A 16,992-nucleotide genomic window follows, 5' to 3' on the forward strand; every position below is an offset into this window, starting at 1 on the left:
CTTCTAAGAGCTTGCTATACACCAAAAACATGTCCTAGTTACCTATCATCAAAATGGCCGATCTGCGCCATTTTCTAAAATTTTAAACGGAATCATATGGCAATTAATAACCTCATTCGGTCTATTTTAAGTATTACAATACAAATTAAATACAAGTTCGGGTAATTTGTTGTAAGCATATCATTAAACATTGGCGTTCAAAATTCAATGAAGAAAATTTACCGTATTATTTGGCAAAATCCATGAAATTTTATAGAAATGCTAAGACGGGTCAATTTTTACTCCAAATAGGATATTAATGATATCTGTCATTTGTTTTTAAATAGGAAATATACCATACTTGGTACATTATGAGAGATATACTTCGGTTGATAATACAGACATCCATTAATTCTTTATTAAATCGAAAACTATTAATTTATTGAGTGTCGTCCCCCTTAAAAATCAAGCGTAACGCCTATGTTTCGTTAATGTGTCAAAAGTTTTTCTATTATATTAACACGAATTTTGCAACTGCAGTAGGAGACTTTATTGGATGTTTAACCAAATTATTGTCCATCGATTTCCATTCAATTATAAAGTCACTTTTAATTTTCAAAAAATTACAGCAGGTACTGACATTTCAGGATATTTTAACCTAACCTACTTCGATTATTTCAGTTATATTTAATTATTTATTGTCGATTGTGCGACAAAAGATTTATTAACGCCAATTATGCGTCAAGTATGCCTTAAAAGCGTCAAAAAAACGCCGATTATGCTCAAAGAGGTTAAAAATTATTGATTATGTGTCACCAAAACGTTAAATATATGTCAATTAAGCATCAAAAGCATAAAAAACGTCTTTTTGTGCATGAATTAGTCTTCAAAAGTGTCAAAAAAACGTCGGATTATGCGTCAAAGATGTTAAAGTCAATTTTGTGTTAAGAAACGTCAAATATTTGTAAATTAAGCTTCAAAAGCTTTAAAAAACGTCGAACATCGATTAAAAGCGGTAAAAAAACGTCAACTACGCATGAATGACGTTAAAAAACCTCTATTCTGCGTCAATTGGCTTCAAAAGTGTCATAAAGACGTCGATTATGCGCCAAAGATGTTAAAAATCGTCGATTTTGTGATAAACAACATCGAATATTTGTAAATTGAGCATCACAAGCTTAACACAACGTCAACAATCAATTAAAAGCGGTTAAACGTCATCTACGCATGAATGACGTTAAAAAAAACGTCTATTGTGCATCAATTAGGCTTCAAAGTTGGCAAAAAAAACGTCAATTATCCGTCAGACAATAAAAATCGTTGATTTTGAGCTAGCAAACGTCGAATATATGTGTAAAGCTTAAGAAAATGTCGACCATCGATTAAAAGCGTTATAAACGTCAACTACGCATACATAACATTAAAAAAGCATCAATTAGGCTTCAAATATGTCAAAAAACGTCGATTTTGTAATAAACAAAGTCAAATATTTGTAAATTAAGCGTCAAAATCTTAAAAAACGTCGACTATCGATTAAAAGAGGTAAAAACGTCAACTATGCATAAATGACGTTAAAAAAACGTCTATTATGCATTACTTAGGCTTCAAAGATGTCAAACAAACGTCAATTATTCGTCAGACATTAAAAAACGTCAATTATGCATCAATTAGGTTTCAAAGGTGTCGATGAAACGTCTATTAACCTTCAAAGATGTTAAAAATCGTCGATTTTGCACCATTTAAAGGTGTCAAACAACAGCAATTACCTGTCAGACTATAAAAGATTTTGTGCCAACAAACCACGGAAATAAGTCGACTATTCATTAAAAACGGTAAAAAAACCCAACTGCGCATGGATGCATTAAAAACGTCTATTAGGTCTTAAAAGTTTCACAAAAAAACGACGGTTATGCGCCAAAAATCGTCAATTGTCACGATCAATTAATTGTGCACGATGAATAAATTATAACCCGTCGACTATGGGTCAAAAGCGGTAAAAAACTTCAATTATTCGTCAAACACTTGTTCAAAAAAACGCTAAAGCTTCAAAAAAGTCGATTATTCATCAAAAGCATTAAAACACGTCGATCATATGTCAAATGCAACGAAGATGCATAAACAGTTGTGGTTTTTTGACGTTTTTGATACATATTACACGTTTTTTGACGCATAATCAACTTGGTGAAAATAAAGTGCCATGGAGTGTCATAATTTCAAAAGTTATGTTCTCTATTTAAAAGTAAGCGGTTATGGAACTGAAACGAAGGGGGCTGAAAATCACAGACATTTGTTTTGTTAAACTGTATCCTCTTTGGAATTAATATCGACTTTTTTTAGCAACTTCGCAAGATCTAATAAATATTGCCAAATATCTGGGTGAACTGTTATCATGTTCTGTAAAATTTGATTTTGCAAGTAACTTTAACAAAACGTGTTGTATATTTACTGAATTTAGTTCTAACACGAACTGATTTTTATACAAATAGAATTTCTAGTTTTTAATCAAGGCATAGACCGTAGATGCGCATACAAATATCCTCAAAAAATGACGTTGACATGAAGATTGCGGATCTTTAGCTTCGTTAATAGTTGCATGATGATATACTTTTGTAGTTGATGACGTGTATCGGATCTTGAATTATATTTTATATAAGGTGTAACTAATTTTTTTTTCAAATATGATGTCAGTCCGATCAGACAGACTCCTCCTCGAATGTTACGTTTCTCGTATATTATTTTCGATTGTATAAGATATATTTTTATTCTACTAATAAATATTTTTGTTTAATTTGTTTGTATTTATTACCTGTCCAATTTATCCTATTCCAGTTTTAGTAAATTATTTTAATAGTGATAAAAAGTAAATGCAGAGCAATCGAAGAAAAAATCGTAATTAGAGTCTTGGAATAAGCCTTCCTTCGCTTTGAAGCTTCTTCTTGTTCAAGTGCCATCTCCGCGGCGGAGATCGGCAATCATCATAGCTATTCGGACTTTTGAGACGGCTGCTCTGCTTTGGAAAGTTTGCTCAAAATTTGTCAAAATACTTCTAGTGATCACATATACCTTCTCAAATTTTTTGAATGTGTAGTTTGTCTTTTGGAGGGTGCAGATCAAACTTAATATCCTTGGAGATCAATGCCCTTCATACGCGACCGTGGAGAAATGATTGGTAAGCTTTAAAAAACGTGAATTTTCAGATCGGGAAGGCCAGTTTCTGTATCTGCCAACAGACCATCGAATTGGACTAAAACGGATATCTGAAGTACTGACTATTTCATATGAATGCCTCCAGTATATAGTTCACGTCGATTTGGAAATGAGAAAAAATTTCTCATGCGTCGAAAAGTTTGAATGTTTATCAGAAGCGTGCTCTGGTGGAAGCTTCACGTTCGATCTGTGTAATATGTTTTGTTATTGTTGCTAATATCAGTTAGTTTGCCAATTATAATTATTCACTAACTTGGAAAATAATAAAGGTCATATTTTATAAATAAATTTTATTTTAATACTTCAATCACACAGTAAACGTAACATATACGCCAGAAACTAAATACAGAACATAATACATTTTACTCGACAGCACTGTCCATCCTTGAGCGGAAGACCTTTGATTGAAACTGTCTACTATACGAATTTTCCAACCCATGTTGGCTTGCGTGAAGGAATTGTAGTATACGATATCAGGCCACGAAGTATTCGGAGTAAATTCCAAAACGGCCGGATCTCCAGTTTCACAGTGGTACATTAAAGATTTGTTGAATTTTTTAAATGTTTCGAAATCGTCGTCGAGTCTTCTGTCCTGGCCTTCTTTGTGTTCCGATAGGCAAAGAACACCGGCTGAAAAATAAGTAAATAAGAAATGTTTTGTTTGCAATAATTTTTTTTAAATCTGTGCCAACTTAAACTAACCTATTATGTGCTATATACGGGGTAATCAACTTTTGCGACACGGTCAGTTATAGGAGATACAAAAGAAAGTTATTTAGGAAAATAGGAGGAAGCTCTAAGCTTCAGATTTTAAAATTAGTTACATATATACAGGGTCTTCCATAACACTGTACCACAGCAAAGATTTTTTTAAATGAAATGCCTTGTATTTTATTTTAATTTTAAAACCCTCTTCATTCCTTGTTATAAGAATACAAAGTTGTTTTGTGTTATAATGGGTATTTAAAAAGTGATAATCAAATTTCAATGAAAATCGTTACAAGTTTAACGGCCTTTACAATTAAAAAATGCTACAATAGCAACAACCTTTTGTAATCATAGTTTTTAACAATGACGGTATTAGATTTTTGTTTTGATACAGGGCAGCGACAACCGCTTATACGTATTTCGACCTCTTTGGGTCTCGTCAGAACGGTATAGCCACTGCTCTGAACCAAAACAAAAATCTCTCCTGTCCTAGACAATAGTTATCAAAATAACTATATACGGACGTAACTACGCCATCTAAAAACAAAAAGAGAAATCAAACGATTTCTACCTAGCGAAACCGAATTCAAATTTTTACCACTGTGTTTCCTAAAACTTGCGAAACAAACAGCTGGATAAATTACTCGGCAAGGGAATCTAAAATTGCATTCCACATGCCGTTTGTTTCGCAAGTTTTAGGAAACACAGTGGTAAAAATTTGAATTCGGTTTCGCTAGGTAGAAATCGTTTGATTTCTCTTTTTGTTTTTAGATGGCGTAGTTACGTCCGTATATAGTTATTTTGATAACTATTGTCTAGGACGGGAGAGATTTTTGTTTCGGTTCAGAGCAGTGGCTATACCGTTCTGACGAGACCTAAAGAGGTCCAAATACGTATAAGCGGTTGTCGCTGCCCTGTATCAAAACAAAAATCTAATACCGTCATTATGTTTTGTTACTTACTTCGTTTGGAGTACCAGAAACTGAATTCACTACGAATTTTGACCAGGATGAACGGCATGTGGAATGCATTTTTAGATTCCCTTGCCGAGTAATTTATCCAGCTGTTTGTTTCGCAAGTTTTAGGAAACACAGTGGTAAAAATTTGAATTCTGTTTCGCTAGGTAGAAATCGTTTGATTTCTCTTTTTGTTCATAGTTTTTAAATAATTGTCAAAATTCATAAAAATGATTGATTCTCTTAATACCTTTCAAATATAATACAGCGTAAGTCGAAACAAAAATTCATATTTGCTTAGTATTTTTAAATGAATCAACCTGTATTTTATATAGGGTAACGCACCCAGTTATTGTCACTTTAAGGAAATGTTCCGAGAAAAATATTTCCGAGTTCCACAGGAAAAGTATCACAATTTCGGGAACTTTTATTCTGGGCTGTGTGATGTCCTACCTTTGGACCTTTGGTATTACACAACTGTTTTTAATAATAACGTTGGTATATTTAAACGAAACTGATTTAAATTAAAAAACAGGGAAAGTACTAGTTATAAGGTTGCCTGCAGTTATTGGCATTCACATGGCTGTAGTCATTGTCACACGTCTTGCTGCATCACTTTCATAGTAATGGAATGAAACAGTAAGAGCTCAAATAATTTTAAATAAATGTTTACATTTACTAAATAAAAAAAAACTGTAACTTAAACCAAAATGTTTTGAAATAAAAACCTTAACTGAATGAACAAAATTTTATTGAAACTTAAAATAAAAATCTTTATCGTATGAACAAAAAAGATAAGTAACTACGTATTTCTTTGAAACACTTTGCATAAATATTGAGGTGTGTATAAATCTTTTTTCAGCAAGTATTTGTAATGGTAGATTCTCATACAGTTCTGGCACTTAATTCCAAAATTATGGGTTGATATAATGGATTTTTTGGTCATCGGAGCTTCGTTTTCCGTCAAAAATGCTGTTAAGTTGCTGACGTGTTTTGGTTTTTCTGGCCTCTTTGTTACTTTCTTCATCTCTTTCTGTAGCTTAGCTTCTTCCTTTTCTTCATGAATTTTTTCCACCCACTAGATGTTATCACGTATGACATTTTTTTCCTTTGACGCTGAGACTTTCGCTCTGGTGTCAGTTGCCATAGCAAAGTGTCGCGAAACTCAGCAGCTAATCAGCAGCTTTCACGATAGAATCACAATAGTTTGGCGTGTTTTTCTTTGCTGTGGCACTCTCTTTCTTGACTTTTTTGCCTCCTACATACTTCTTGATCAATATTTTGTTGATTTTTTATGTTTTGTTGAAATTCTAAGTTTTTTCTAAAATCGTACTAAGTTGGTTGTCTTCGGAATTTGGTTTCGTTATAGTATGGCTGATTTCAGGTTGCTCTTGGATAAGTACACTATCTCCGAAAACTATTTCCATATCTTCAATACTTTTTTGGGTAAAATACGGTACAGGCAGATTACACTTTACAAAAAGCCTCTCTTCATTTTGATGTGACTCACACTCTTTATTATCAAATAGCACAGTGACAAGGGAATCATCTGCACTAGAACTGCATGATTCAGCAGCTTCCCCTTTTGTAAATCTTAAAAATATTTTTACAACTGGAAATCTTCACTTTCATTACCTTTCCCCCAGTTTTCCCTGTACTGTGGAAGTTGGTTTAATTTTTCTTGTCCAACAATGGCAATAAAGTCATCATATGTCCTTTCGCAACTGTCCTTTCTATTCCTATTTCCAACAGCTATAACTTGTCCTGTTGTCTTCTTTCCAATACATTTTGAAAATTAGTATTTACGGAATCCTTCTTTTCTTATAAAACAGCAAAAATATTCGAAGTGCCAATAACTGGGCCCGTGCCGACTACTAGGGCAATTACCCTACCATCCTAAATTTAAGGCGATATAGTTTAATTATTTGTCTTAGGTATTTCCGATGACCTAACCTAACCTATGCCTTTGCAAGTAATGTTTGGTTGTACAGTGGGAGTCAAAATTTGATTAACATAGTACAAAATTAATTACTAAATTTATTAGACAATTAGGATTGAGTTCAGTGAATAGATTATTACTTACATGTAGTTGGTCTAGGTCTGCCCCTTCTAGAATATTCAACTCCAGCCAAGACTCTTATTTTCGACTGAGCTTCGTCAGTAAGTCTATCGAAACCTCCGTGGGGTTCGTCTGTTATTATCAATGGATGATAATATTCAGCACTGTGTGGATTGTTTCCTCCATATACCTTAAACGCATATGATAGACCTCGTCGTAGCCATATTTCAGGGCTGAGGAATCCGTTTATGTACCATGCTAAAGCTGTGGATGAGTGGCCTATAAAAACGTAAAAAGTGTATAAAATAAACGGCACGTGGTACTTATGGAATGCCGACAAAAGTGAATACTTCTTATAGCACGTTATTACTGTATGAGGGTTAATGAAATTTTATGTCTGTTTATTATTGAATTGTTAATATTTTTTTATAATAATACCACACAATTGAGGTCTTGAGATGAGAAGTATTCAGTTAAAAAAAAATGTGTCTAATGAGCATTAAAATAGGGAAAGAAAGCGTGATAATAGAAAAAAACAAAACATATATACGTAATTCCTGGAATATAAGACATACAGAAGAAGTGGCAACAACGCCTTTCTGGAAAATTAAAAGTTTTAACATTGTTTATCGTAATAAATAATTTTACAATGTACCAAGAGAATATAATATTAAATGTGATGATAATAAGCACAAAAAAGTTATATTAACACATAATTACCAGTAATGGCTTGGTATCCCCTTTTGGCTCCCGAAGGACCAATATAAGACTTAAATATCCTTATAGTTTTATCGAATATTTGACCCTTTTTCCAGGGTTCTTTGGGTTCAGGTTTCGATCTCGTAAAAGAGAAGCAGTTTTTTTGAGGTTCTTTCGGTGCTAACTCAATTTTTATATCAGTCTTTGAGTAGAGATCATGAAACGCCGGTTCTTTCATTTCATCCAGTTTTCCTACTGCCCACACGGCGTAAATGGATCCCTCTGCTGGAAACTCTTTGTCTCCAGGATCAGCTAAAACATAAGTAAAGTTTTTTAAGTAATAATTTTTTGTGTTAATGTTGCTTACATTTTTATATTTATTTTACAGTACATATACAGTATAGACCTATACAAAATAGTACTTACGTGAAACTAATAACCTTCTGTAAGTTATTATACTAATACCATTTTCCCTCACTGCTGTAAGCATTTGATTGCTATCCTGGCCACCTACCATTTCATCCTTACATACTCCTTTATATTGGCCTAATACTTTTACACACTAAAACAATATTCTTTGTCAAATAATATTTATTTAAGACAATTAAGTATTTAATTTACATATTTCATTACTGCGGAAACCACTCTACGAGAGAAATGTACCAAAGGAGGCTAGTACAGAAGATACAGCTGAAACAAATAGACTACATCGAAGATATAAACGCAAGCTGGGAGAAAATTAAAAACAACATTGAAGATGCAGTAACAGAAGCTTTAGGAAAACGCAAAGTCATACTAAACAAAAGAAACAACAACAATACACCATAATGATCTATATCCTCCTCTTCCTCATTCCTTGCCCATCGTGTTAGAGATCTTCCGCTTCATCTTCGGCCTTTCCTTCTGACCTTTCCCCTTTACTATTAATATTTCCATAGTCCCCGTTCCTCTGACTGGCCGTGGGAACGAAGTAATTTAGGTATGACCCTAGGTATTATGGAAGTTAATAAGAAAACAGAAAAGCGAACTGAAAGAATCTTAAATAAAACCAGAAATACTTTGCCAAAAACACCGTATATAATAACAGCTAAAATAAGATATTATTACAAAACAAAGACGTTGAAGGCGCACTTAAAATGGGGGAAGAATTCTTATTCAAAAACTAAACGAGTAAGTAGTTCAAAAAATCATTAAACAAAATAGAATACCGGACAAATGGAGAAAAAACAGCCAAAGAAAATTAATAAGACCACAATTTCGACCAAGTTAAATGTTGAATCGAGATGATTTCGAATCATCCGATTCAGAATTAGAAAAATATTTATATTAAGGTTGATCTGCACTACAGTTTTCTATCGTTACATCCACTGGCTGAGATGCCAAATTGTGTAGACAGTAATTTTATCAAATACCTAATGAATGTAAAGTTATAGTTAAATCCACGTACAAAGACTGCTTTGCCATTTAATGCTGATAACTTTATTACTAGTAGTAGTCTAGGCGGAATCTGTTTTCGATTGGACATTTTCCATAGGAAGCTATTTTTTTGGGGGGATTCCCTTCAGGATGTGCCCAATATCGATAATCACGATATGCGCCAGTCGCAAACCCTGTGCTAAATTTTTTATTTAACAAAATCTGAAAACAATTGAAAATTTCTCATTTTTTTGCTTCTATTTTCGTTTATAATTCGGAAAATATTGATCCTAGAGAAAAAATTATAACAAGTTAAAAGTTTCATTATTCAATTCTACACAATATTTCGTTAGCTAGAAATTGAAAATTTATTGTTTATTGTTGAAAAATAGCAATAATTGAAAAAAAAAGTACAAAAAAATGAAGTTAATCCTTTAAATGTTTTCGACTTTTTAAACTTGACTTACAAGCTCCATATTCCGCCTAGAAAAACTTTTTAATTTGTTTAAAACGTGTGCTAAATTTTGTTAAGATCGGTCAAATAGGTTTTGCATAATAATTTTGCAACACAGCCTACTGGAAAAAAATCGCAAATTTTCAAATTTATAGTAGGCCCTAAATAAGGCTCTCAGATAGTTGCAAATTTTTTTACATATAAAAGAAGGCTCAAACTTTCAAACGCTTTTTGCAAATTCAAATCGGTTCACTAGGAGAGCTTAGAAAATTTTTTAAAGTTTTAAACATTTTTTATATATATATTAGGCTTATAAACAAATTGAATAACTTTACGAGCTTTACACATATCAATTTCAAAATTTATACACTTAAAGAACATTAAAAGACGATTCTTTAACCTTTTCACACAAAAAAAGATACATTCGCCTTACTGGTTGCCGAGATATTGAAGGTCAAAGTTGGCATACATTTGCCGTGTAACCATTAGTGATAGAGAGCTCGTTTTTAAACAAATACCCTCGTCTTGTCAAGTACTTTTTATATGAAAAGTTTTACGTAGTGCTTTTTATGGCAACATCAATAAAAAAGACAAATAAAAAACCGTTTTCGCGTAAAATGTCGCTCGGAATGCATGAGAGGTGGTGGTGGGGACATTTACTCGAAATGTGAATCGGCGAGTTCAAAATCATAGCGCGCGCTAAAAATTGCATTATCACGGCTTCTTGTTAACCAATTTTGCTCTTTTTTTTTATCGATGTCTCGGACGACAAGGATTTCAAATATCATATTTTCAAATACCATTTTAATTGCAAAATTGGGAAATTTTCAATAAACAATTGTATGTTAAACAAGTAATTGCATTTTTTCTTCATGCATTTTTTTGGGCTTGCAATTTATACATTGAAGTAAATTGTTACTTTTAGTAAACAAATATGTATTTTTAAATTGTTAATAAATAATTTAAATTGTTAAAACAAAGGCGAACGAAAAAGAATTTTTTTTCATAAATAAACTTTATTTTGACTCAATCTTCAATAATTTTTCTTTTTTTGGAAGGACAAGAATCTTCAGGTCTGACCTTGACCTTCAATATCTCGGCAACCAGTAAGCCGAATGTATCGTTTTTTTTTTGTGAAAAGGTTAAAGAAGCGTCTTTTAATTTTCTTTAAGTGTATAAATTTTGAAATCGATATGTTTAAAGCTCGTAAAGTTATTCAATTTGTTTATAATCCTAAAAAATATTTAAAACTTTAAAAAAATTTCTAGGCTCTCCTAGTGAACCGATTTAAATTTTACAAAAAGCATTTGAAAGTTTGAGCCTTTCTTTATATGTAAAAAAATTTGCAACTATCTGAGAGCTTTATTTAGGGCCTACTATACATTTGAAAATTTGCGATTTTTTTTCCAGCAGGCTGGATTGCAAAATTATTATGCAAAACCTATCCGACCGATCTTAACAAAATTTAGCACACGTTTTAAACAAATTAAAAAGTTTTTCTAGGCGGAATATGGAGCTTGTAAGTCAAGTTTAAAAAGTCGAAAACATTTAAAGGATTAACTTCATTTTTTTGTACTTTTTTTTCCAATTATTGCTATTTTTTAACAATAAACATTAAATTTTCAATTTCTAGCTAACGAAATATTGTGTAAAATTGAATACCGAAACTTTTAACTTCTTATAATTTTTTCTCTAGGATCAATATTTTCCGAATTATAAACGAAAATAGGAGCAAAAAAATGAGAAATTTTCAATTTTTTTCAAATTTTGTTAAATAAAAAATTTAGCACAGGGTTTGCGACTGGCGCATATCGTGATTATCGATATTGGGCACATCCTGAAGGGATTCCAGCAAAAAAATAGCTTCCTATGGAAAATGTCCATTATGGTCTGAATTTCTACAGATCCCGCCTAGTCTATAGACCAAGTAAGCGAAGATATCTTTTACATCCTTATGTATAATATTTGTGCTCTACTGTGTAGATAATATATCGTATTCATACAGTGAATTTATTAACGAACATGTTTTAATGATTTTTGTTTAATTTTTTTGTGACATATAATGTAGGTTTACCAAATAATCAAAGTTATGCCGTCGCAAGAACATATTGCTATTAAAAAAATAAGGTTCCATCCACACATATCATTGAAAAGAGATTCATGTTATCTAAACACTGTTATCGACAAAGAAATATGTAGGTACTGCGAGGGCGATATCTGTGAAGAACGTATTACCGTCAAATTCATTCTTCTTTTTGATGTGCCTATCCGTTATGAATGTTGGCGATCATCATTATCATCAGCGTGGGAAAGCCTCAAAGGTGTTGTATTGAAACAGTTTCTGAGGTTCTTTAACCGAGATATTCTTCTTCTGCCTGGACCTCGTTTTCCAAATATTTTTCCTTGCAGGATCGCTTGAAGGAGAGCATATCTGGATTCATTTCGTATAATATGTCTTATTCATTCTTTTGAGGCCTCCTCATTTGTGACTCGGTCAGTCCACAAGATCTTAAGTATTCTCCGATATAGCCACATCTCAAATGCTTCCAGTGTTCTACACATATATTCGTTCAAGGTCCACGATTCAACACCATAAAAAAGGACAGAGAATACGTAGCATTGCAGCATTCTTACTTTTGTATCAAGAGAGAGGTTGTGACTCTTGAAGAAGGCCCCCATCCGATTGAAGGTGGATCTAGCTTTTCCATTGCTTGCTCTAATCTCCTGATTGTTGGTCCATTCTTCATTTATTATGGTGCCGAGGTAGTTGTAGTGCATCACTCTTTCTACAGGGGATTGGTGGACGTAGAGTTGACCTTCTGTTATCCTTTTCTTGCTAATTATCATAAGCTTTGTCTTCTTAACGTTTATATTGAGTCCATATTGTTGACTGTAATACGTGATTTTGTTTATAAGAACTTCTAAGTTGTCCGCAAATACTATGGTGTCATCTGCATATCTGATGTCGTTTAGCCGGTAACCATTTAGTAGAATACCTTTTTCAGTTTCGTGCAAAGCTTCGATAAATATTCTTTCAGAGTATAGATTGAAGATTAGAGGAGATAAAATACAGCCTTGCCTTACTCCACGCATGATTTTCACATAGTCAGTGTATTCACCTTCAACTCTGATATTTGCTGTCTGATTCCAGTAAAGATTTCTAATTATTTTCAGATCTTAATTGTTAATTCCTGTTTTTTTAGTATTTGCACCTTCTTGGCGTGCTGTACTCGATCAAACGCTTTCTCTTAATCAACCAGACATGCGTATACGTCGTCAAATTCATACTTATCATATTATCAAAGAATATAGACGCTTAGGCGTCTATATTCTTTGATATTATATTACATTTTTGTTGATAGTTAAAAATTAAATGATCTGGTATTATTTAATATCTTAGTGGGAATTACAGGTAAATAGTCAATCATCAAAAATGTTGTTTAAAACATGCGAACATGTCTTCCTTTTGGTCTGTTTATTACTGGTTTCCGGTTTGTTATCTTCCGATAACATTCTTATTAAATTTTCTTGTAATCTGCCGAAGTGTTGTACAAAGTAATTGATATGGCAACCCTGTTAGTATGACGTTTCGTTTGAAGCGTTTCGAAGCCGAAAGTAATGCTACCTATAAAAGTTTCAAATAGATCCACCTCTCTACAACACAAGTTGATGGGGGCAGATCAAGATATATAATTCTTATTTAACGAAATTTTTCATATGTCAAAAAAATGTAAGATTTAACGTTTTATTGCAAATATATTCCACTTTTACAGTTTTACATATGTTCTTATTAAAATTTTGTCCGTTTTCTTACCGGTAGCTTTATTATAAGCCAGAACATATTTTTTTATTGTGGCAAAACTGTACATTCAAATTTTTTTTAAAAATTCATAAGCATTTCTTAGAATTATATCTTTATGCTCTAAGAAAATTAACAAAATTTTATGTTTGGTTTTCCCGCTTTATACTTTTTTTTTAGTTTTTTCAAAAACAAAAACATGAAGTTTGCTCAAAATTTGTCAAAATACTTCTAGTGATCACATATATGTACCATTTCAAATTTTTTGACTGTATAGTTTGTCTTTTAGGGGGTGCAGATCAACGTTAAGTGAAAACTTACCGGTGTTAAAGCTGTTATATTGTAATCCGTAGCAAACCCTCTGAATCCATCAATATAAGCAACTGCTATATCCGCTCCAATCATTTGGCTTTTATCATCCGCTCCTGAGATTCCAAACGACATATATTCCTGTTCTTCTATTTGACCAGCTAGCTGAATTGTTATTTGGGATCCAAAATCTTCCCAAGAGACCTGAAGATCTTTATGAAGCTGAAGGCAATTGGGTAAATCATTCTTGTGAGGCTAAAAAAGATAAGGATCATACAATAAAATAATAGAAAGCCGTATGAGGGCACATATTCTAGTTTTAGTGATAAGTGTTAATAAATAAGTGTATATAAATTAAATAATAAAGATTTAATAAATTAGTCTTTAATAAAATCGTAAACAATATATTATATAGTCCATTTCCATCATATTGAAAGATCATTATGTATGCAAATCCCTAAACTGTTGATACGGGTGACTCAATGAAAAATAGATATTTGTCAACAAGTTTACAGAAGTATATAGGAAAACAATTTTAAATTGAGTATGACCACCAGGTATAAAGGTTGAAGCAGAATAGAATACAATAGTTTTGAGGGTTACTAATCCCTAAATAAAGTTGCCAGTGTCGGAATGATGGAGATTAACAGGTACTAATGAATTTGCAAGAAATGTAAGATGTTTATTTTATTGGTTATATATAAAATAATTTGTGGCCGTAACAGGGGCCGATTTGTAAAAAAATTAATATTATTTTAATCAAAATTCCATTTTAGATTCACTGCTTTCTTCAGAATCTAAGGAATCTTCAACTCCAATGTTAATTATTACCGGTTCCAGCATTGCATCAGTCATATTATCCAAATTCCACATTTTATTTTCTTCCTTGTGAGCATGACTAACAGCATTTTTCCAATTTTCTGGAGTTACTTTTGATAAGGAATGTTCTAATAATTGTTGTAAGTCTTCTAATTTAAAAGTTTTGTTGTTGCGTCCGACTTCACCCTTTACTTGAGACCATTTTCTATCGGATTCAGATCACAGTGGTATGGGGGTAAACGTAAAATAATTACATCACGGTTTAATGCCATTTCATCAATTATATATTTTTTATAAGCTGCTTTATGTTGCCTTACAATAGGTAATAATTCCTTTTTTGTCGAATTCTCCTTGTACTCAATTGCGTGTTTATCCAACCATTCGATTATCTCTCCTTTTTTCCATGCCGTTGTTGGCAATTTTTCTGCTAGTCTTGAATGGTAACTAGCATTATCCATGACTATGACAGAATTTTTTGGAATTAAATCCAACATTTGCTCAAAATATTCTTCAAAAACGTCAGCAGTCATTTCCTCGTGGTAATCTTTGGTTGATTTTGAGGCAAAACTTAATAATCCACCATTGACAAAACCGTATTCGTTTCCAATATGGGTTATTATGAGTCTGCGTCCTTTTCCAACGGGAATATTGTTTATTCCAGTAGATACACCTTCGATGAATGCCTGACGGGAACTTTTCACATTTGTATCAACCCATAGATATGGTACAGTATGACCTTCATTTAGCCAAGTCTCGTCCAAATAAAAAATTGTTTTCCCTTCTTCTCGGTACTTTTTAATAGTTCTTAGATAATCTCGTCTCCAACATACAATGTAATCTTTTTCAATTAAAACGGATTTTCTTCTATTCTTTTGCCAACGAAATCCCATCTCTCTCAATAGTCCCCATAATTTCTTGTTGCTTATGATTGGTAACTCTTCGTTTTCTCTAATTAATGTTTGGATTTTGTCCAATGTTGGAAATTTTTTGTTAAAAAAAAAATAAGTGGACGCTGCGTCTTATCATGTTTTTATGTATTTCTTCAATTTCCAAGGGTTTACTCCCTCCACTCTTCTTTTGAGATGAAACAGTTCCTCCTTTTCTTTCTTTTAGGAATCTATAAATTGTTGCTTCTCCAACCCCTGTCATATTTGAACACATGTTAACGATTTCAAGAACATTACTTAAAGGGCGTTGATGTACAAGTGCATCGTATACATTTAATATTATATTTTTCTCTCTTAGACTGAAGGCACCTTTAAAACTACACTTAACCGGGATAAAACCTGTTGTCGACGTCATTTTTAAATGCAAATAACAAAATATCGACACTAAAAACGTAGGTTTAAGACATGAACAATGTACATCTACAAACTAAATGGAAGATGCAAACAATTTCTAATTTATATTATTGGCATAAGCTGTAATGTGGCATAAAAACTACTTAAACTATCATTAGTGAAGCCTTATCAGTAATTCCAGGTAATCGTTCAAAGAAGGTATTCTTTTTGTGTCAGGCGATAACTTGTATAGAAAGCAATAATCGCCTTTAAATTACTGTTTACATTAATTTATTTCGTGAAACATTGAATTCTCTCGTTAATCACCCGTGTATAATTAACAATAATCGTGTGGCATATATACCGACGTTTTTTACGCACAAAAAAGGTATAGTGAGATTAGTGGACACTTATTTTACAGAAGATTTTTTAAAAGATAATAAATTGTTGACGGCATCTTAAAATATTAATTTTTTTTATTTATTTCAAAACAAGTATAGGGTGACGCCTATGGTTTTTTGACCTGTTGAGGATTTGCATACATAATGTGCTATCAATATGATGGAAAAGGAATATAGTTACTTACTATAATTTTTACTAGAGACGGTGGTACATTTAATGCTTCAGGAATAATAATTGAGGCAAGATTTTGGTTGGTCTCATGGTCAAATATACTAAACCAGTCTATATCAAATACAGTGCTATCGCCTGGTATTTCCAGCGTAATTGTTAAATTTTTATATGCTCTCAAAGGATCTAAACTAAAAAACAATACTTGTTAGATATTATATACAACGGCATATTAACTTGATCGGACCAAATTATTATATACTTACTATCCATATTCATCAGGAACTTTAAATCCTTTAGAGACCGGTTGAGCTCCTACGCCTACCCAGAAATAAGCTTTTTTTGCTTTCCCATCATAGGAAAATTGGTTGAGCCTTATCCGTTTGGCATCGAGAATCTCAACAGACTCGGTGAAAATACCATTGACCTTTCCTATTAGCGAGGACACTCGTTGAACCGTTGGAGGCTCGAATCCCTCAGGAATATAAATGTCCCCGAAGGTATTTTGGCTCCAGATGTCGTAAATGGCAAACCATTTAATATCGGTGATCTTTTTGTTATCTGGTAAAACTAAAGTGAAGTCTTTGTTGAAGTAACGTTCTAGAACGTTTGTTCTAAAAGAAAATAAATACTTTATTATAAAAAATATTTCATCATCAATCAGAATGACTTGTATACTGTTAATATATCCTCTGAATATATCGTTTTATCTCTCTTCTGTGCCTTAAATATCTTCT

General features: G+C 32.5%; 1 protein-coding gene across 1 annotated transcript in view; it reads right to left on the reverse strand.

Annotated features, from left to right (window-relative positions):
• Positions 1–3,461: 3,461 nt before the first annotated feature.
• knk (cytochrome and DOMON domain-containing protein knickkopf) overlaps positions 3,462–16,992 on the reverse strand; it is a 29,645-nt gene continuing 16,114 nt past the window's right edge. Inside the window, exons 3-9 of the mRNA XM_072542756.1 lie at positions 16,522–16,869; positions 16,272–16,446; positions 13,599–13,841; positions 8,035–8,170; positions 7,630–7,920; positions 6,934–7,188; positions 3,462–3,816 (exon numbers count right to left, since the gene is read on the reverse strand). Coding sequence (XP_072398857.1) covers positions 3,494–3,816; positions 6,934–7,188; positions 7,630–7,920; positions 8,035–8,170; positions 13,599–13,841; positions 16,272–16,446; positions 16,522–16,869 — 1,771 coding nt within the window. The 3' untranslated portion in view covers positions 3,462–3,493. The remainder of the gene's footprint in view (positions 3,817–6,933; positions 7,189–7,629; positions 7,921–8,034; positions 8,171–13,598; positions 13,842–16,271; positions 16,447–16,521; positions 16,870–16,992) is intronic.

Source organism: Diabrotica undecimpunctata, chromosome 9, assembly GCF_040954645.1.
Source record: "Diabrotica undecimpunctata isolate CICGRU chromosome 9, icDiaUnde3, whole genome shotgun sequence".
NCBI classification, from domain to species: domain Eukaryota; kingdom Metazoa; phylum Arthropoda; class Insecta; order Coleoptera; family Chrysomelidae; genus Diabrotica; species Diabrotica undecimpunctata.